Source organism: Corylus avellana, chromosome ca3 (assembly GCF_901000735.1).
Source record: "Corylus avellana chromosome ca3, CavTom2PMs-1.0".
Taxonomy (NCBI): domain Eukaryota; kingdom Viridiplantae; phylum Streptophyta; class Magnoliopsida; order Fagales; family Betulaceae; genus Corylus; species Corylus avellana.
The window spans coordinates 35108788-35125671 of record NC_081543.1 but is presented as its reverse complement, the minus strand read 5'-3'; the positions used below and the strand labels follow the sequence as shown (position 1 = coordinate 35125671).

The window sequence follows — 16884 nt, the reverse complement described above, 5'->3', positions numbered from 1 at the left end:
TCTCTTGGCGTTAAAAGTCAGGGACGCTATTGTTTTGTTGATTCCTATCATGAGGAAAGCGTCGTTTTTCTCAACCAAGCAAATATTGCAGAAAATTGAGGGAGCAAGCAAGAAGAATAGCAGAGAAAGAGTTCCAACTTCAGAAGGAGTTTGTTGCAGATCAAGAGATAGGTAGGGAATAGAGTTTCTATTGTGTTCAATATCTAATCATCGTATCCAACAACAATTGTAGCAACTGTACCCATTCATATTGTATAAATACAATGAGGGAGTTTTATTTACTTTTAAAACATTGTGGTTATACATGGTTTTATTTACAATCTTATGATTATAAGAAACACTTCAAAGGAAACCATAACCAAATCAAATTATCAAAATACTAAATCAAAATTCTTAAAAACCATGTTGATATAAGCATATTTCATTTGTAATAACATACAAAAATAACTAAGCCTTTTGATACTAATCCTTGTGTTACAAATTAATGTGTTTTACTATACCTTAGTTAAAGTGGTAGGTGAAAGTGTGTCTTTGTTGTGATTCCACGTAGACTTCTAGAAGATTGTATTGCAAAACTTGTTTTTGTTTTGTGTGGAAGTGCTGCTGGAAAATAGAATGTAAGAGAGATATATGCAGAAAAATAGAAAGAGCCGAGGGCTCATTTTGCAGAAAAAACTCCTCTCCCCTTCTTTGTGTTTCCTTTGTCTAATCAACTGCTTATTGCAAGGGCATTTGTCTGTGATAACCCGTGGGACAAAGTGTAACGGAATGTGAAGGAGGTAGTAAGTTAGTCTTTTCTTATAAGTAAGGTACCATCTATAATAAAATTTAAAACTTGAATAGAAAAAAATAAAAAATAAAATAAAAATTTTAAGTACTAAAAAATTAAGTTTAAAAAGGTCTTCTGATCATAAGCCTTTAGTTGTTTCTTTTTATGAAAGAGAGGAGGAACGATCTTGTTTTAAGAAGGGCTTCAAGTTTGAGGCAAGCTGGTTGCTTGATGAGGAATATGGTACTGTCCTTAAAGAAGCTTGGAATGAAGGGATTGCTAGAAATCATGATGCTCACCATAATCTGCTACACTGCCAGTCTGTTTTCTCATGGTGGAGTCTTAACAAATTAGGGAATACCATAAGGGAGAAATCAAGGAGGTTAGAAGACTTGCAATGTAATGAAGGTCAAAATAACAGGGAGGAGATCAAATGTCTACAATCTGAAATTGATCTTATTTTGGAACAAGATGATCTAAAATGGAAGCAAAGATCTAAACAGAATTGGTATCTACATGGGGATCGTAATACCCCTTTCTACCATTCTTGGGCTACTCATAGGCGCAAGAAAAATCATATTAGAAGAGTCATGGATGATTCAGGGAGAGTTTGATCACAATCCAGAGATATTGGTCATGCTTTTGTCCAACTTTATCAAAAACTTTTCACGTCAGAATCTGTGACTCATCTGGAGGAATGTTTATTTGGTGTGGAGAAAAGGGTAACAGAGGAAATGAATATTCAGCTTATTAAGGACTGCACTATAACTGAAATTGAAGAAGCTTTGTCTGAGATGCATCCTTTGAAATCTCCTGGACCTAATGGGTATGCAGCTTGTTTTTATCAACAATCTTGTGAGATGCATCCTTTGAAATCTCCTGGACCTGATGGGTATGCAGCTTGTTTTTATCAACAATCTTGGGAGACTGTAAAGAGTGAGATATGCAAAGTAGTGCTCAATTTCTTAAATTTGGGAACTTTTGATTACGTTATAAATTCAACTTTTATTACTCTTGTAACAGAGAATCGCTCTATAAGCCTATGTAATGTTCTTTACAAGCTTATTGCAAAAGTCTTAGCCAATAAGCTGAAGAAGGTTCTGTCTTTCATTATTTCTCAAAGCCAAAGTGCATTTGTTCCAGGGAGGCTTATCACTGACAATATTCTTGTAGCTTTTGAAGCTCTTCATTCTATGGAAGGAAGGATGAGAGGTGCTAATGGTTTCATGGCTCTTAAACTCTAAGGCTTATGATAGGAATTGAGTGGGATTATTTAGAGGCAATCATGAGAAAGCTGGGATTTGCACAACTTTGGACTTCATGGGCTATGTTTTGTGTTTTGGGATGCTGCCATTGGTACAAGAGAACAAAAGATGGGGATGGGATTTATTGCTCGTGATCATTCTGGATGTGTAGTGGCAGCTCATTGGGCTACTAAACAATATATTTCTGATCCAGAGGCAGCAGAGGCATTAGCTGCTTGAAAGATGATTGAATTTCTTCCAAGCTTCTACTGAATTTCTTCCAATCCTGGATTGTATGTCATGTTAAATTGTTTGGCAAAATTTGCTTTATCTTGAAGTTTGGATCAGCTTTGGTTAGATTGTCCACGCTGTGTTCAAGAGATTGTACTGGCAGAACAGCATTTTGCTTGATTTATGTTATGATGGATGTTTTCTCAAAAAAAAAAAAGAAAAAGAAAAGATACAACCATTTTTACTTTCCCACTACTTTTTGACTCGCCGAAAGCGAAGAAAAATTATCCATGTGCAATGAGTGGTGCAGCTTATTCAAAGCGCTGACATTTTCAAAGGTACTTTCATTCAAAGATGCTTTTAAGAGCATTTTCGTGGAAGTAGATCCCCAAGCTCTTTACCAAATTAAAAGCACCAACCTCTACGACCTTCTGTTACCGAAAGTTTACCCAAAATCTCCTCCATACATCAGATTGCAGCTCCCTGCCTCCGCATGGCCATTCTCACCACCACCACCACTATCGGGCTTCTCACCAAAGGTATGTATGGATCACAATTTTTTGGGGTTTTCTTTTATTTTCTAGTCCATTGCAAATTTGGTGCTTTTGGCCGATTTGTATATATCTGATAGAGTAATAATAGGTATTTGAGATTGTTTTGTTAATGATTCTATTTTGATAAAGTTCTTTTGTTTTTTTGCCTAGTCTAGGGTGAATGATCTAATAAGGCCTTCTCGATACATTTGGACTTGCCGCTCACTTTGAAAATCGGGAAGAAGTTATTTTATTGAATTGAGGTATTTTTAGAACTTGACATGCATCCTTCTTATTTAGTGTAAGCAACGTGGAAATACTAAATAGCACCACTGTTATTTATCTTCCTTACAGTTTAAGGTTTGTTTCGATTTGTGATTTTATAAAGTGTGATTTAAAAAATGCGATTTGAGAACGTGCAATTTGAAAATGTGATTTTTTAAAACAAGATTAAGCATTTTGTAAAATTATAGTTTAACTTTTAAAATTGTGTGTATTTTTTTATAAAAACAATCTCCTTTTTACCTATTGAAAACACAATCCCGAACAATTATTTTTTATGATTTAATTTAAAAGTGCATTTTTTTAGTAAGGTTTTGAAAATTGCTTTCCCCATTCTCCCTCTCTCTGTCTCAGGTTCTCAGTAGCTGCTCTCCACGTTCGAAATGTGAAGCGATGTTTTTCAATTTTGAACCTGTGGGTATCTTTTCCTAACCAGTACAACCCCTATAAAGAGAAAAGCTTAAAAGCAAAAGACGCAGCAAATATAAATTGGAGGGAAGACCAGCAACAATGGCCGACGTTGTCGTTAATGTTCTCTTACAGCAATTACCGCTACTAATAGAAGGAGCAACTTTCCCATCTGGAGTGGAAAATGAAGTCAAGTCATTTCAAAGGGAGCTCGAGAGGATAAAGATCTTCCTCGAGAACTCCAAAGGGAAAGGCAACGAGCATGAAAATGTTAAGGCATTAATTAGGCATATCACGGAAGTTGCGTACGAGGCTGAGGATGTTATCGACACATTCATCCTCAAAGTCGAAGAACGAAGGAAGAGGAATTTCGCGGGAAAGATAATCAATAGCATTGCGCACGCAATAATGCTTCACAATGTTGCAAAGAAGATAGAATGCCTCAACAAAGAGATCAACAAAATCTACGATGATATAGAAAAGTACGGCATTGAAAGAACTGAAGCAAGGGTAGACGCAGAAGCGGAGAAGGCACTGCACAAACGTAGGACATGCGTCGAGGAAGATGACGTGGTTGGCTTTGTTCATGGCTCTGATACATTGGTGAATCAGCTTACTTATGGAACCCAGAATTCAAAGCTTGATGTCATTTCAATCATTGGCATGGGTGGGTTGGGAAAAACTACTCTTGCCAAAAAAATCTACAATAATGATCGCGTTATTGATTGAAATTTTAAAATCTCAGATGCCAATATCAGATGAGTTGACATCAAAACTCAAAGGGACGAGTGACGAAGAGGCAAAAGAGTTCCTAATAGAACAGTTGCTCAAATGCTTGCAAGGGAAGAGGTACCTAGTAGTCATGGACGACATCTGGAAACCCCAAGTCTGGAATGAGGTAAAAGATGCTTTTCCTGATAACTCCAATGGAAGCCGAATATTAATCACCAGCCGCATAACAGAAGTGGCCTTACATGCAAGTCTTACTCCTCCTTACTTTCTCCAATTTCTTAACAAAGATGAAAGCTGGGAACTCTTTTGTAAAAAAGTATTTCGAGGAGGAGAATGTCCTCCTGAGCTAGAAGCTCTAGGGAATCAAATTGCAGAAGGTTGCCGTGGGTTGCCACTTTCAATTGTGGTACTGGGGGGTCTTTTAGCAAACAAAGAGAAGACACATCGAACATGGTCGAAAGTGATTGCCGATGTAAATTGGTATCTTACTGAATGCAGAGACATTCTGGCCTTAAGTTACACCTACCTACCACGGCGCTTGAAACCATGTTTCTTGTATATTGGTGCATTCCCAGAAGATTTTGAGATTCCTGTAAAGGAATTGATCAAACTATGGATAGCTGAGGGATTCATACAGCACACTGGCAGACGAAACGTTGAAGATGTTGCTGATGACTACGTAGAGGAGCTTATTGATCGAAATTTGATCCAAGTGGCTACTAGGAGGTCAGATGAAGGAGCGAAGACATGTCGTATTCATGATCTTCTGCGAGATCTATGCATAACCAAGAGCGCGGAAGAAAAACTTCTTTATGTACATAGAGATGATAACTCATCCTGGAACACCTCTCGCAGACATTCCATCCAAAGTAGAATTCTTCATCAATTCATTTCTTCAAACAATTCTAGCACTTCATATGCTCGTTCTTTTTTGTCCTTTGGAAGTGACTTTAGGTTGAAGTTTGAGGAAATCCACTGGAAGTGGGTCCACAACAACTTGAAAATGCTTCGTGTACTTCATTTGGAGCTAGTTACCATTTTTGTTCCAGAAGAGATTGGAACATTGATCCATTTGAGGTACTTGAAGATATTTTGTATATCTATTCCAGATTCTATTGGCAACCTGAAGAATCTAGAAACACTTGCCATAAACACACAAGGTGGAGCGGCTAGTGTATTTTTGCCGCACTCGATAATAAGGCTGACGCGTTTAAGGAACTTGCAGGGGCATGTGGGTTTACCTGATAATTTCCCCTTGGTCACAGCTTGGTCGAGCCTCCAAGTCCTTTCCAATATTACAATGAACTCACAAATTGTGCATTTCATTGTCGAGGGCAAGCTTCCTAATTTAAGGAAATTAGGGCTATATAATTCGGGAGCCTGGTGCTTAGATAGAATTGATTTTAAAGCTACTTTCCCAAGCGTCCACCACTTAAGTCATCTCCAAACATTGAACATTTCAAGTTTTGTAACGGGGGTGGTTAAGCTTCCTGATTCAATTCCAGAGACAATCACCAAGATAAGCTTAAAGCGGGTGGACTTACATAACAGTAGCATGGAAGTGTTGGGAAAATTTCCTAAACTTTTAATACTAAAACTATATTGTTGCTGTCTTCCTAGAGATCTTCACTTCCATGCACGTTCGTTTCCTCAACTCCAATCCCTAAAATTGGAGGAAGAGGACTTTGGAAACTGGATACAGGATGAAGGTGCAATGGCAAACCTAAGGCATTTGGTTATCAAGAGCTGCCCTCAATTTACCATCCACTCTTCTGACTTACGGAAATCAACTGCCTTGCGAGAGGTGGAGGTCTTACATTGCAGCTCTTCTATGACAAATATGTTTAAGAGATTGCAGATGGAGATTGGTTTTAAGCTACATACTGAGCGTGCCTTGGTTTTTAGGTATTTATAATTTGTCTTTTCTTTCTATTCTATCCGAATACATCCCCTTATATATATATATATATAGTCAAAGTTCTCATGATAAACTTACCAATTGTTAATTATGTGTTGACAGGGAATTTTGATTGACACAAAAATTGTGTTAATTATGAGATTCAGGCATGGAGTAGCTAGCTACACACAATTTCGAGGGGGTGGATGGTCATTGTCCCCTTGTCAGTTGGTGTTGCGTTTTGTTATCTTGGATGAAATGATTTGTATTCATCCAAAATAAACTACTTTTGCTTTTAGACTAACATTTTGTAGTAATTTGTACATGTAATTCGACGTTTGCTCCCAAGGAGATTTCTCTTTCTTTTTTTGGATTAAAATTAGCTTCTCTAATAGTTGTAAGCATCTTGATTTTTAATTGGAATGTACATAGGGTAAAGCCTTTACCTTAAATAAGGACTTAATGATTTATATCCCTTAGCAATTCATCCTACTCTAGGCTTATACTCTCAAAATTAACATGATTTATAAAATGTAGTGACAAATACCAGGCTGGGATTGCGCCTTGAGTGTACTAGTTCTGAACAGATAGCATGAAACAGCCCTATATGTCTCAAAAATATGAAAATAAGCACAAATCATTTCAAATACAGGAATGAGTAAAATCTCTAAATTGTACCAAAGATCTTCAGAGATTATGGGTATACTGTTAGTTATTCATAAATTATGATTCTCACGATTAATTTTGTTGAATTTATCTTATTTTTTCTTGTAAAGCCATCTAGACATACATATGTTTACCCTTGGTAGGAGCTGCTCAAAGCCACCATTAAAATATATGAATACGACAAAAGAAAGGCCTTTGAGTGCAAGATAGTAAAATTGGTCAGAATGAAACTGAACCGACTAAATGGCAATAATGACTCCAACACTTACTAATCATGTCATAATATTCAAGATTAAGAAAAAAACAGTTAGTAATTAAGACAAGTTAATAGGAAAACTTCATACCGCACATTCATGCAAACATAAATTTACTAGCAACATAACCTTCATGGAAAGAAGTGGAAATGAAGAGGCAATTCACGTTCTATTTGTTTAAAATTTTGGATTCTAATGGAGACAGATTTAAATTTTGGGTACCACTCCTGAATCTGGAATCGATTCACTTCTTCTTCCTTCATTTTTGCATAAATTAGAAGATTGTTTAGTTGTAAAATATAAAATGAGTACCTTCTATATGTTCTATATGTTAGGGTGGCTGGCCACCCATGGGATGAAGTGTTTTTTTTTTTTTTTTTTTTTAGTAGTATTTTTTTTTTTTTTTTTGGTGTAAAAAATAGGTTTTATGGGAAATAATTTTTAGAGCTAGAGTATTGGAAATTCGATTCAATTCTAGTGAGAAAATTTGGTCATTCCTATGTTGTCACCATATGAAATAATAGGAATGGTTATTTCATTCTAGCTTCTTGTATTCCTAGTAATAGTCATCCTATTCTCAAGGAATCAATATTCCAATGTACCAAAAGTAGCCTAAGGTTATGATTGGATTATGCTTTACACACCAATTAATCAGATAAAGATCAACTTAAGACCTAAATCTGCCTCAATGCCGACTTGCCAAAAAAAGGGAAACTTAAATCCAACTTAAACTTCAAAATATGTCTTTAAATGTTACAATATGATCAATATCCAATAGTATCATCTTCTGCACCATGCATGCATCCACATAACGTCACTTTCTTGCCATTACTGCAAAGCAAGCCATTCTCCAAGTTTGAATGAGTATTTTCAGTACCTTTTTATATAAAATTCAAAAGACAATGTTTCTAGTAAAAGGCGAACCGAGAAGGGCCCACTAGTGGCCCACTAAAACCATAATTGGTCTCAAATTAACTAGCAAAACCATATTAACACAAACAACAATTAAAACAGTCTTAGTCTTTTCTTTTGAACAAGTAACAATTAATCCACAAACTAAGCAATGAGAGCTCCTGTATTGAGTCAAGCCAAGGATGAAAATATTCATCCAGAATCCAATCATCATACATCCCGAATCAAGTAAAGACTCTTAAGTTTCAAGCAAGCCACTGATATATGCATTCCTATTATGACCTAATAATTTCCATGTGTTTCCTAAGAATTTTATTGGGCATTTCATTGTGTTAGTGAAGCCTTCCCTGGAATGGGCAACGATTAGTTGCGGCTCTTTAACGCCAACTGGCAAAGGCTTAAATGAATAAGGGTGCTTTTCAACAATATTGAAACAGAGCGTTTTCACTTTACTTAAACGGCGCGTTTAGAGTTGTCCTCCTCTCTTCTTCGTCTACCCTTCGTTTGACCTAATCTCTCCTAACACCTGAAATAGACGAACAGTACTGACAAAAAAAAAAAAAAAAAAATCTTGTCGGAAGCTAACTATGAATCCTAGTTTTCTTGAAAAGAAAATTTGTTGGTGGCTAACTATGATACATAAGAGTAAGTTAATATACGTATTATGACATAATTTTAGCACAAAATTTAAGCTAATAGTTTTGGGTCCATTTAAGTATGTTAACCACTTACTTTGCCAATGTAAGACACTATACTCCCAACAAATACAGTAATGATATATCACACAACATATATACCAAGCATACACTATACTCGCAACAAATACAGCAATGATATATCACACAACATATATACCAAGCACTGATCAACCACAACAATATTGATAAAAATGTAGCAAATAGCAAGCATTCATAAGAAAAAGTGAATCAATACAATCTGAAATAAAGAAACTGTACACACAGAAACTAATATTTAATGCTTAAGCAGAGTCCATATTCTGCTTTTTACTGATCTTCTTGCTCACTCTCTTTTTATGGTAGTTTCCAAGCAGTCAATCACGTCTTTCTTTTGCTTCGTTGCTCTTCTATTCCCCTTCTTGCTCCCTCGTTTTCGTGGATCGAGTAAAACAAGGCTCTCCACTCTTTCCCCTTTTTTCTTTTCTGTTTCTCTCACCTCCTTTATTAGTTAAAGAAATAATAAACAAATTTTTAAAAAATAATATTTAAATAAAATAGTAAAAGTAGATTGTTAAAATAGTAAGGCTTTTGGAGATGCTATAAAAAAGTATACTTTTTTTTTTTTTTTTTTTTTTTCTAATCAATCAAAAAAACAAAAAAAATGGTGAGGTTGCTAATATTGTATTGACACCAATCATTTCTCATAAAAATAAAAAATAAAAATTGTGAGAAGCACATATTATTAAAAAAAAACATGTGTTTCTTACATATTAAGGGATGCATATTACTTTATTAGCAAATTTTTGCGATGAGAAAATTTCCTATCATACAAAAGGCACGTCATTTTTTATTATGACTTACAGAGTTACTCTTTAGTCATCTTTGGTGAGAGTTTTCATTTTAACTACTCAAAATATAATTTTTTTCATTTCATTTTAGCTATTAGTTTTTCGCTACTAGTTCTTAAGGGCCAGCCCATGTCTCATTTGCACAATGGGTTGAGGTTACAGCTTTCAGACTTCACATAGACAAGCTGTTGTACAAATAAGTTTTAAAACAGAACATTGAAAAACAAGTTTTAGTGAGAAATTAGAATCACAACTGTAAGGCAATTTTTGGGACATAGCATAGAGAAGTGATTGATAGATAGAGTGATTTTTTTTTTCAGTAATAATATAAAGAAAACATATGAAAGAGACAGTAAAAATATAGAAGACGCTAACTAAAACAGTCTTCAATGAAGAAATTGTACACATGCATTTCCTTTCTATGTATATGTAAAATGATACATCACCATTCACCATATATATATATATACATCACCAATTGTAGCAAATAGCAAACTCTTACACATGTTTACCTATTAATGAAGTCTGTAACCGAGAAACTCATGGCTGATGATCAATTAACCCATCCATTCTCCTCTTCTTGGTCGTTTTCTTGAAAACTTTGGTTGGTTGAGCAAAACGAGGCTCTCCACATAAGAACCAGCAAAGCAATAGGCTCCCTTACGTGCATTCTCTGTTTTAATTTTTGTGCACTTAGGAACATAAGAAGTTTTCAACAGTGCCGCGCCGCTCGAACTAAAACCCAATGGTTTTGGTAAGCCTACTAGTGTGTTATGATTTAAAACTTGGGTCCATGTCTCTGCTGCACCATATTCTTTCATCACCCACAAAGAATTAAACCAAATTCCTCCAACACACAGCGCAAGTGATTTTCCGTATTCTGTGATAGAACAGAATTTTGGGCTATGAATAGACAGCGTTTTCGGTAGCATTATCTCACGAAATATCTCATTACTTATATCAAACGACAAGATCGACTGTCGTTGATACTTGATCACTTGATTAGCATCGTTGCCAATCCTGATTGAAGCAAGCCAATGAATAGCCCCATTGATGAAAGGTTGTGGACCACGGTTACTTGAACTACACGCAGGAGGAGCGCCGACTCTACTGCTTTTCCAAGAGCCCGTAGCGAGTGAGAAAATCTGAACCTGAGAATCAATTTTTACTACTTTGCAGTCGTTTGTCCGTGAATCAAACCCAAATCCCCAGGAAGTAGAATGCGGGTGAACGTACCCTGTCTCGTAGGCGCAGGGTTGAGGAAGGGTCACTAATTTTTCAAGCAATGGGTTCCACAGAAACACCTTAACAAAATTAACCCATTGCAGGAACCGACAACCTCAAAAGAAAAAGAAATCGAGCTTTTGTGTGAGAAACTCAAGTCAGTGTATTCATCGAATGATTTGACGTTATACTGGCATGCTTGTTCTGTTTCTTGTTTGGCAAGGCAGGCGGTGATGATGGCTGTGGTGTTTTTGGAAGGGCAATAAGTCTCGTCGGAAACCTTTAAAGCGAGAAGGCGGCCGGTGCTGTTGTTATCGGAACGGTTTATGTGGGCGAGGTGATCGGAAGCAAAGGTAGGGCTTTCGATGATGGAGCGCCATTCTTTGTTGACGCTGTTGAATCTCAAGAGGGATTTCACGGGTAGTTTCAAGAGAATTTCGCGAACGATTTCCTCTAGAAAATATTGCGCCATGGCAGAGAGAAAGAGTTGTATAAGGAATAGGATTAACGAAAGTAATAGCGATCGCATGCATATATAGCAATTTAGGCTCTTTTCCCAAACGGATTTGGATTCGTATTTCTATTTGACTTGTACATCCAAGCACAAATTTATTATTTGTCCAATTTTTTAAATATCTGACTACACATTTTTTTTAATCTTATTTCCTTTATTTTAGGAGTAAATATATTTTTGGAAAAATTTCACTTACCCTCTCCTAATTGTCTTTAATTTTTACAATTACTTCTTTAAATTTGAAAAAATCTCAATTTAATATATCATTTTTTTTTCTTTAATTTCACCGTTTCGTTAGGATTTTCATTAAATCATATCTAAATTCTCAAAATACCCCTGTATTTTCTTTTAAAAAAATAAAATAAAAAATCAAAGATTAAGCCGCTAGTATTTTTGCAAACTCTATTAATCCTGACCAATTAGGTCACGAGATTCAAAGCAAGCCACTGTTTCCACAAGACTCCGGTCATCATATATATATTAATGTCGCCTCTCAATTCCCTTTTTTTTTTTCTTTTTTTTTTTCTTTCGTAAATTTAATTGTTGTTGTTCATTTTGTTTTTTGGTTCTATTGACCAGTAAATTAAGGAATAATATGGTTCAAAATGATATTCTGAACATTTGAGTAAATTAAAAAATAAAAAATAAAAATTGTAATTTAATTTGGTGTTTGAAGTTGTTTGCTATTCATATATATATATACTGTTATGATCTAAGCTTTACCCTATATAGTTTGGTGTTATCCTCATCATTTAGCCCGATATTTTAGAGATTTCTTTTTCATTTCCCTTATGTTTATCTTCTCTAATGAGTATTTATCAGGCTCGGTTTGATTATCTTCCTCTCAGAAGTCAGAACCAGTCAGAGATCAAAGACATGGCGCACCATTTTCCAGATGAAATCATACGCGAAATTCTCTTGACACTGCCAGTCAAATCCCTCGTGAGATTTATTTGCGCAAACAAATCCTGGTGCTCCATCATCAAATGCCCTAGCTTTGCTTCCGCTCACCTCGCCCACACAAACGCTTCTGACGATTATAACAACAGTGATCGCCTTCTCCTTTTAAGCATTTGCCGTAAAGAAGATGTTAAGGAACCAATAGAGTCTGTTTTATAGTTGTTCTTATCTTTTAGTATTATCCTTATAGTTGTTCTTATCTCTTCTCTTTAGTGTTCTAGTTGTATTTGTTTTACTTATTTGTATTGAATTAGGTCTCCTAGTTTGTATCAAGTTTGAGTTTGTCAAACTTGATTACAATTGTAACTCTTTGCCTATATATACAATGAGAACGAAGCTGAGACTTCATTCCGCCAAAAGCAATTTTCTTTGCTTTCTTTCATGGTATCAGAGCCTTACGGTTCATACCCCTCTCAATAAGATCCTTGACCCTCTCAAATTTTTGGGCCTTCTTCAACGGAATCAGCTTCTTCTCCAGGCAAATTCGCAGCTCTTCTTGCTGCCCTCAGATCACCTTTTCTCTTGCCGCACCTGCTGTACTGCACCAACATTGCCGCACTGCACCAGATTGCCGCACCTACTTTCTTTCTTCTTGCTGCACCAAATTACAGCCTCATTGCTGTTCTTCTCCTTGCCGCACCAGACCATAGCCGCATCTCCTTGCCGTGTCCTTGATACTGCACTCATGACGCAATCCAGCGACGCTGCTCTATCCTTCACAATGCCAAACATTGCGCATCTCTGTCAATCCAAGCTCGATGACAGCAACTATCTCGGATGGGTATTTCAATTTAAGCCCATCCTCAAAACTAACGGCTTGATGGGCATTGTTGATGGCTCTGAGCCATGCCCACCAAAGCTTATTCCATCTTCTCCGGACAAAACTACTCCTGATGTCCCAAATCCAGAATATATTCTCTGGGAAAAGAAAGACCAATGTATTCTCAGTTGGTTCATTGCAACCTTAACTGCTCCACTTGTGCCTACTATTTATGGGTGTAAAACCTCCAATCAAGTATGGAAAACCCTTGCCACTCGTTATGCTTCTCCATCAAGGTCTCACGTCACTCAATTGAGACGCCAACTTCAGACTCTCAGACAAGGTAATAATCCATGTGTTACCTTTATTCGAAGTGCAAAATCCTTGGCTGACCAGCTAGCTATCGCCGGCAGCCCCATCACCGATGATGACCTTGTATCCTACATCATTGGTGGATTAAGCTCCACCTACAATTCTTTTGTCATGACCTACTCCATGATAACAAAGAATACCACTATGTCTCTTGAAGAATTTCAGTCTGAATTACTTGGACACGAGCAACTCATTGAACATCAGGCTGCCATTGATGAACCACAATCCTTTGCCATGACTGCTCAGAAGCCAGGTTACAAACAGAGATTCAACAACCAAAGGAAACATTTCTCCAATTACAGAAATTCCTATCCCTCAAAGAAGACTTTCAACGGATCTCCTGGTATACTCCCAACCCCTGCTTTCTCCCAAGGAAAAACTATTACTGGAAGCACTAGCAACTACACTCCAAGAAGCAATTCTCCCAACAACTACACTCCAAGGAGAAATAACTACACTACAAGGAGAAATTCTCAACCTGGCATCCTCTCATCCAACAAACCTCTTTGTCAGATATGTGGCCGCTCCAATCATCAAGCATTGGACTGCTTTCATCGCATGGATTATTCATTCCAAGGACGACATCCACCATCTGAACTTGCTGCAATGGTTTCCCAATCCAACGATCTACAAGATGAAGATGAATGGCTTGCTGACAGTGGAGCCAATACTCACATCACTAATGACTTGGAAAATCTAACTCTGCAGCAACCATATCAGGGTAATGAGACAGTAGCAGTAGGTAATGGTAATGGACTTGGTATCTCCCACACTGGCTCTTCCTCTTTTCTTCGCTCAAATCAACTCCTACATCTTAAAAATATCTTACATTGTCCTGATGCTACAACAAATTTACTTTCAATAAATAAATTTTGTCGTGACAATAATTGCCATTTTAAACTAACTGATACCTATTTCTTGATTAAGGACAACCTCACAGGGAAGATCCTCCTACAAGGGGCAAGTGAAGATGGTCTCTACCCATTAAGGCTACAACACTTCACCAAAAATAAAGTCAGAGCATTTACTGCGCAAATTGGGATCAGGGTGTCTTCTTCAGTTTGGCACAACCGCTTAGGGCATCCAAGTCATCAAATCTTGCAGCATCTCCTTCACAACTACTACCTTCCTGTGTCTTCAGTTAAGTCGAGTCAATCTATTTGTGTTTCATGTCAATTAGGAAAGAGCAAAAAATTACCCTTTATTGAGTCAAGTCGTATTACCACTGCTCCATTGGAGCTTATTCATAGTGATGTATGGATTTCTCCTTTATCTTCAATCAATGGAAGCAAATGTTATGTTATCTTTATTGATGATTTCTCTAGATACACCTGGCTATTTCCTCTAAAACTCAAATCAGATGTTTTTGAAACCTTTGTTAAATTCAAGTGCTTGATAGAAAATTTATTTTCCCTTAAAATTAAACAACTTCAAACAGATGGGGGTGGTGAATACACCTCTCATAACTTTACTAAATTTCTGTCAACACATGGTGTTCTTCATCGAGTCACATGTCCACATACATCTCAACAAAATGGAGTTTCAGAAAGAAAACATAGGCATATCATTGAATCTGGTCTTAGTCTCCTAGCTCAATCCCACCTTTCTTCTAAATACTGGGTTGAAGCTGTCAGTACTGCTGTGTATCTCATCAATAGATTGCCTACCCCTACTCTCCAAAATTCAAGTCCTTTCACCAAACTCTACAATAAGGAGCCAGACTACACCTTTTTAAAAACTTTTGGTTGTGCTTGTTATCCTCTCTTAAGACCCTATGCCAAACACAAATTGGAATTCAGAAGCAAACAATGCATCTTCCTTGGATATTGTACCCACCAAAAGGGTTACAAGTGCCTTGATCCCATCTCCAATCGTGTATATGTCTCTAGACATGTTATTTTTGATGAATTGGTGTTCCCTGCACAGAATAGAGCAGCATCTTCATCCCCTAACGGATCAGATCCTTCCCCTACAGGTATTGTTCTTGATCATTCTCATTTTTACTCTATGAATAATTCTGACTCTAATACTGTTCAGACCTCACCCCCAATCACCTTGCCTTCCCCAGCACAAGTACCTATTCTAAACACTCCCCTGACTACCCCTACTGCCGAATTACTACCACCTACCCCTGATCCTATCCCCCACCTAGATCAATCCTTACTTCAGCTTTTGCCTGCACCTACTGAACCAGCCTCTCCTCATATTGTCACAAGATCTATGACTGGAAACTCCAAACCTAAGTCTTTTCCCAACTATCAGCTATTCCTATCCTTAAAATCAACCAAGCATCCACTAAAATCCTTTCATGCTACACACTTGCCTTCTATCCCTACCACATTTGCTCAGGCTGTTTCTAACCCTAAATGGTTTGCTGCAATGGAAAGTGAACTTCAAGCTTTAGTTGACAATGGTACTTGGTCTCTCTGCCCTAGACCTTCACATCGAAACATCATCAAGAATAAGTGGGTTTTTCGGCTAAAGGAAAAATCAGATGGTACTATTGAAAGATACAAGGCAAGACTAGTGGCTAAGGGTTTCCAACAAAGAGATGGTATTGACTACACTGAAACCTTCAGTCCAGTTATAAAACCAGCCACTATACGGATCCTACTATCCTTAGCAATCCACTACAATTGGCCCTTCAAGCAATTGGATGTCTCTAATGCCTTCCTTCATGGTTACTTGAATGAAGAAGTCCTCATGGAGCAGCCTACTGGTTTTGTTGATGCAGCTTTTCCAGATCATGTTTGTAAGCTCAAAAAGGCCCTCTATGGTCTAAAGCAAGCCCCACGAGCTTAGTTTCATAGATTGTCACAAGCTCTTCTCCATCTTGGTTTTGTTGGATCCTTAGTAGATACCTCTCTTTTTATGCTTCATCAAGGCTCTGTTCATATTTACATACTGATATATGTTGATGATATCATAGTAACAGGTACAGATTCATCTATCATGGAGACTCTCATCCACGGCCTTCAAATGGAATTTAAGTTGAAAGATCTTGGTTGCCTTTCATACTTCCTAGGCATCCATGTCCTTCGTGACAAAACTGGCTTGCATCTAAATCAAGGTAAATACATTATTGATTTACTTGATCGTGTGCAAATGCTTGGAGCAAAGCCCTATGCCGCACCCTGCACTTCAGGCAAGAAGCTCACCAAGCTTGATGGTGATACTCTACCAGATCCCACAACCTATCGTCATATCATTGGAGCTCTACAATACTGCACACTCACAAGACCTGACATAGCCTACACTGTCAATCAATTGTGTCAATTTCTCCATTGTCCAACTACAGAACATATGAAGGTTGCTAAAAGAGTTCTAAGGTATCTCAAAGGCACACCAGATCATGGCCTTCACTTCACTTCAGGTCCTCTTCAACTTCAGGCATACTGTGACTCTGACTGGGCAGGGGATCCTCTTGATCGCAGATCCACTACAGGGTATTGTGTTTTCTTCGGCTCCAACTTAGTATCTTGGCATGCCAAGAAGCAGCATGTTGTCTCGAGATCTAGCACCGAGGCTGAATATCGTGCAATGGCCATTACAGCTGCTAAACTCTCATGGCTTCGAATGCTACTCAAAGAATTGCAAGTTT

General features: G+C 37.3%; 2 protein-coding genes across 4 annotated transcripts; one reads left to right on the top strand and one right to left on the bottom strand.

The window, feature by feature from the left end:
* Positions 1-2636: 2636 nt before the first annotated feature.
* Positions 2637-6490, top strand: LOC132175723 (putative late blight resistance protein homolog R1B-16). 3 transcript variants are annotated; one of them, XM_059587747.1, is made up of 4 exons: positions 2637-2783; positions 2954-3040; positions 3414-6104; positions 6220-6490. In XM_059587747.1, exons 3-4 carry the CDS (start codon positions 4087-4089, stop codon positions 6227-6229), a joined length of 2028 nt encoding a protein of 675 aa, XP_059443730.1. In that variant the 5' UTR covers positions 2637-2783; positions 2954-3040; positions 3414-4086; the 3' UTR covers positions 6230-6490. The 3 variants fall into 3 exon arrangements, with proteins under 3 accessions (XP_059443730.1, XP_059443731.1, XP_059443732.1); XM_059587748.1 differs by having other exon boundaries at positions 2949-3040; XM_059587749.1 differs by lacking the exon at positions 2954-3040.
* A 3520-nt stretch (positions 6491-10010) lies between these two features.
* On the bottom strand, positions 10011-11149 carry LOC132174494 (F-box/kelch-repeat protein At2g43270-like). Its single transcript, XM_059586143.1, has 2 exons — positions 10831-11149; positions 10011-10723 (listed from the first exon to the last, which is right to left on the bottom strand). Exons 1-2 carry the CDS (start codon positions 11147-11149, stop codon positions 10011-10013), a joined length of 1032 nt encoding a protein of 343 aa, XP_059442126.1.
* Positions 11150-16884: the final 5735 nt, after the last annotated feature.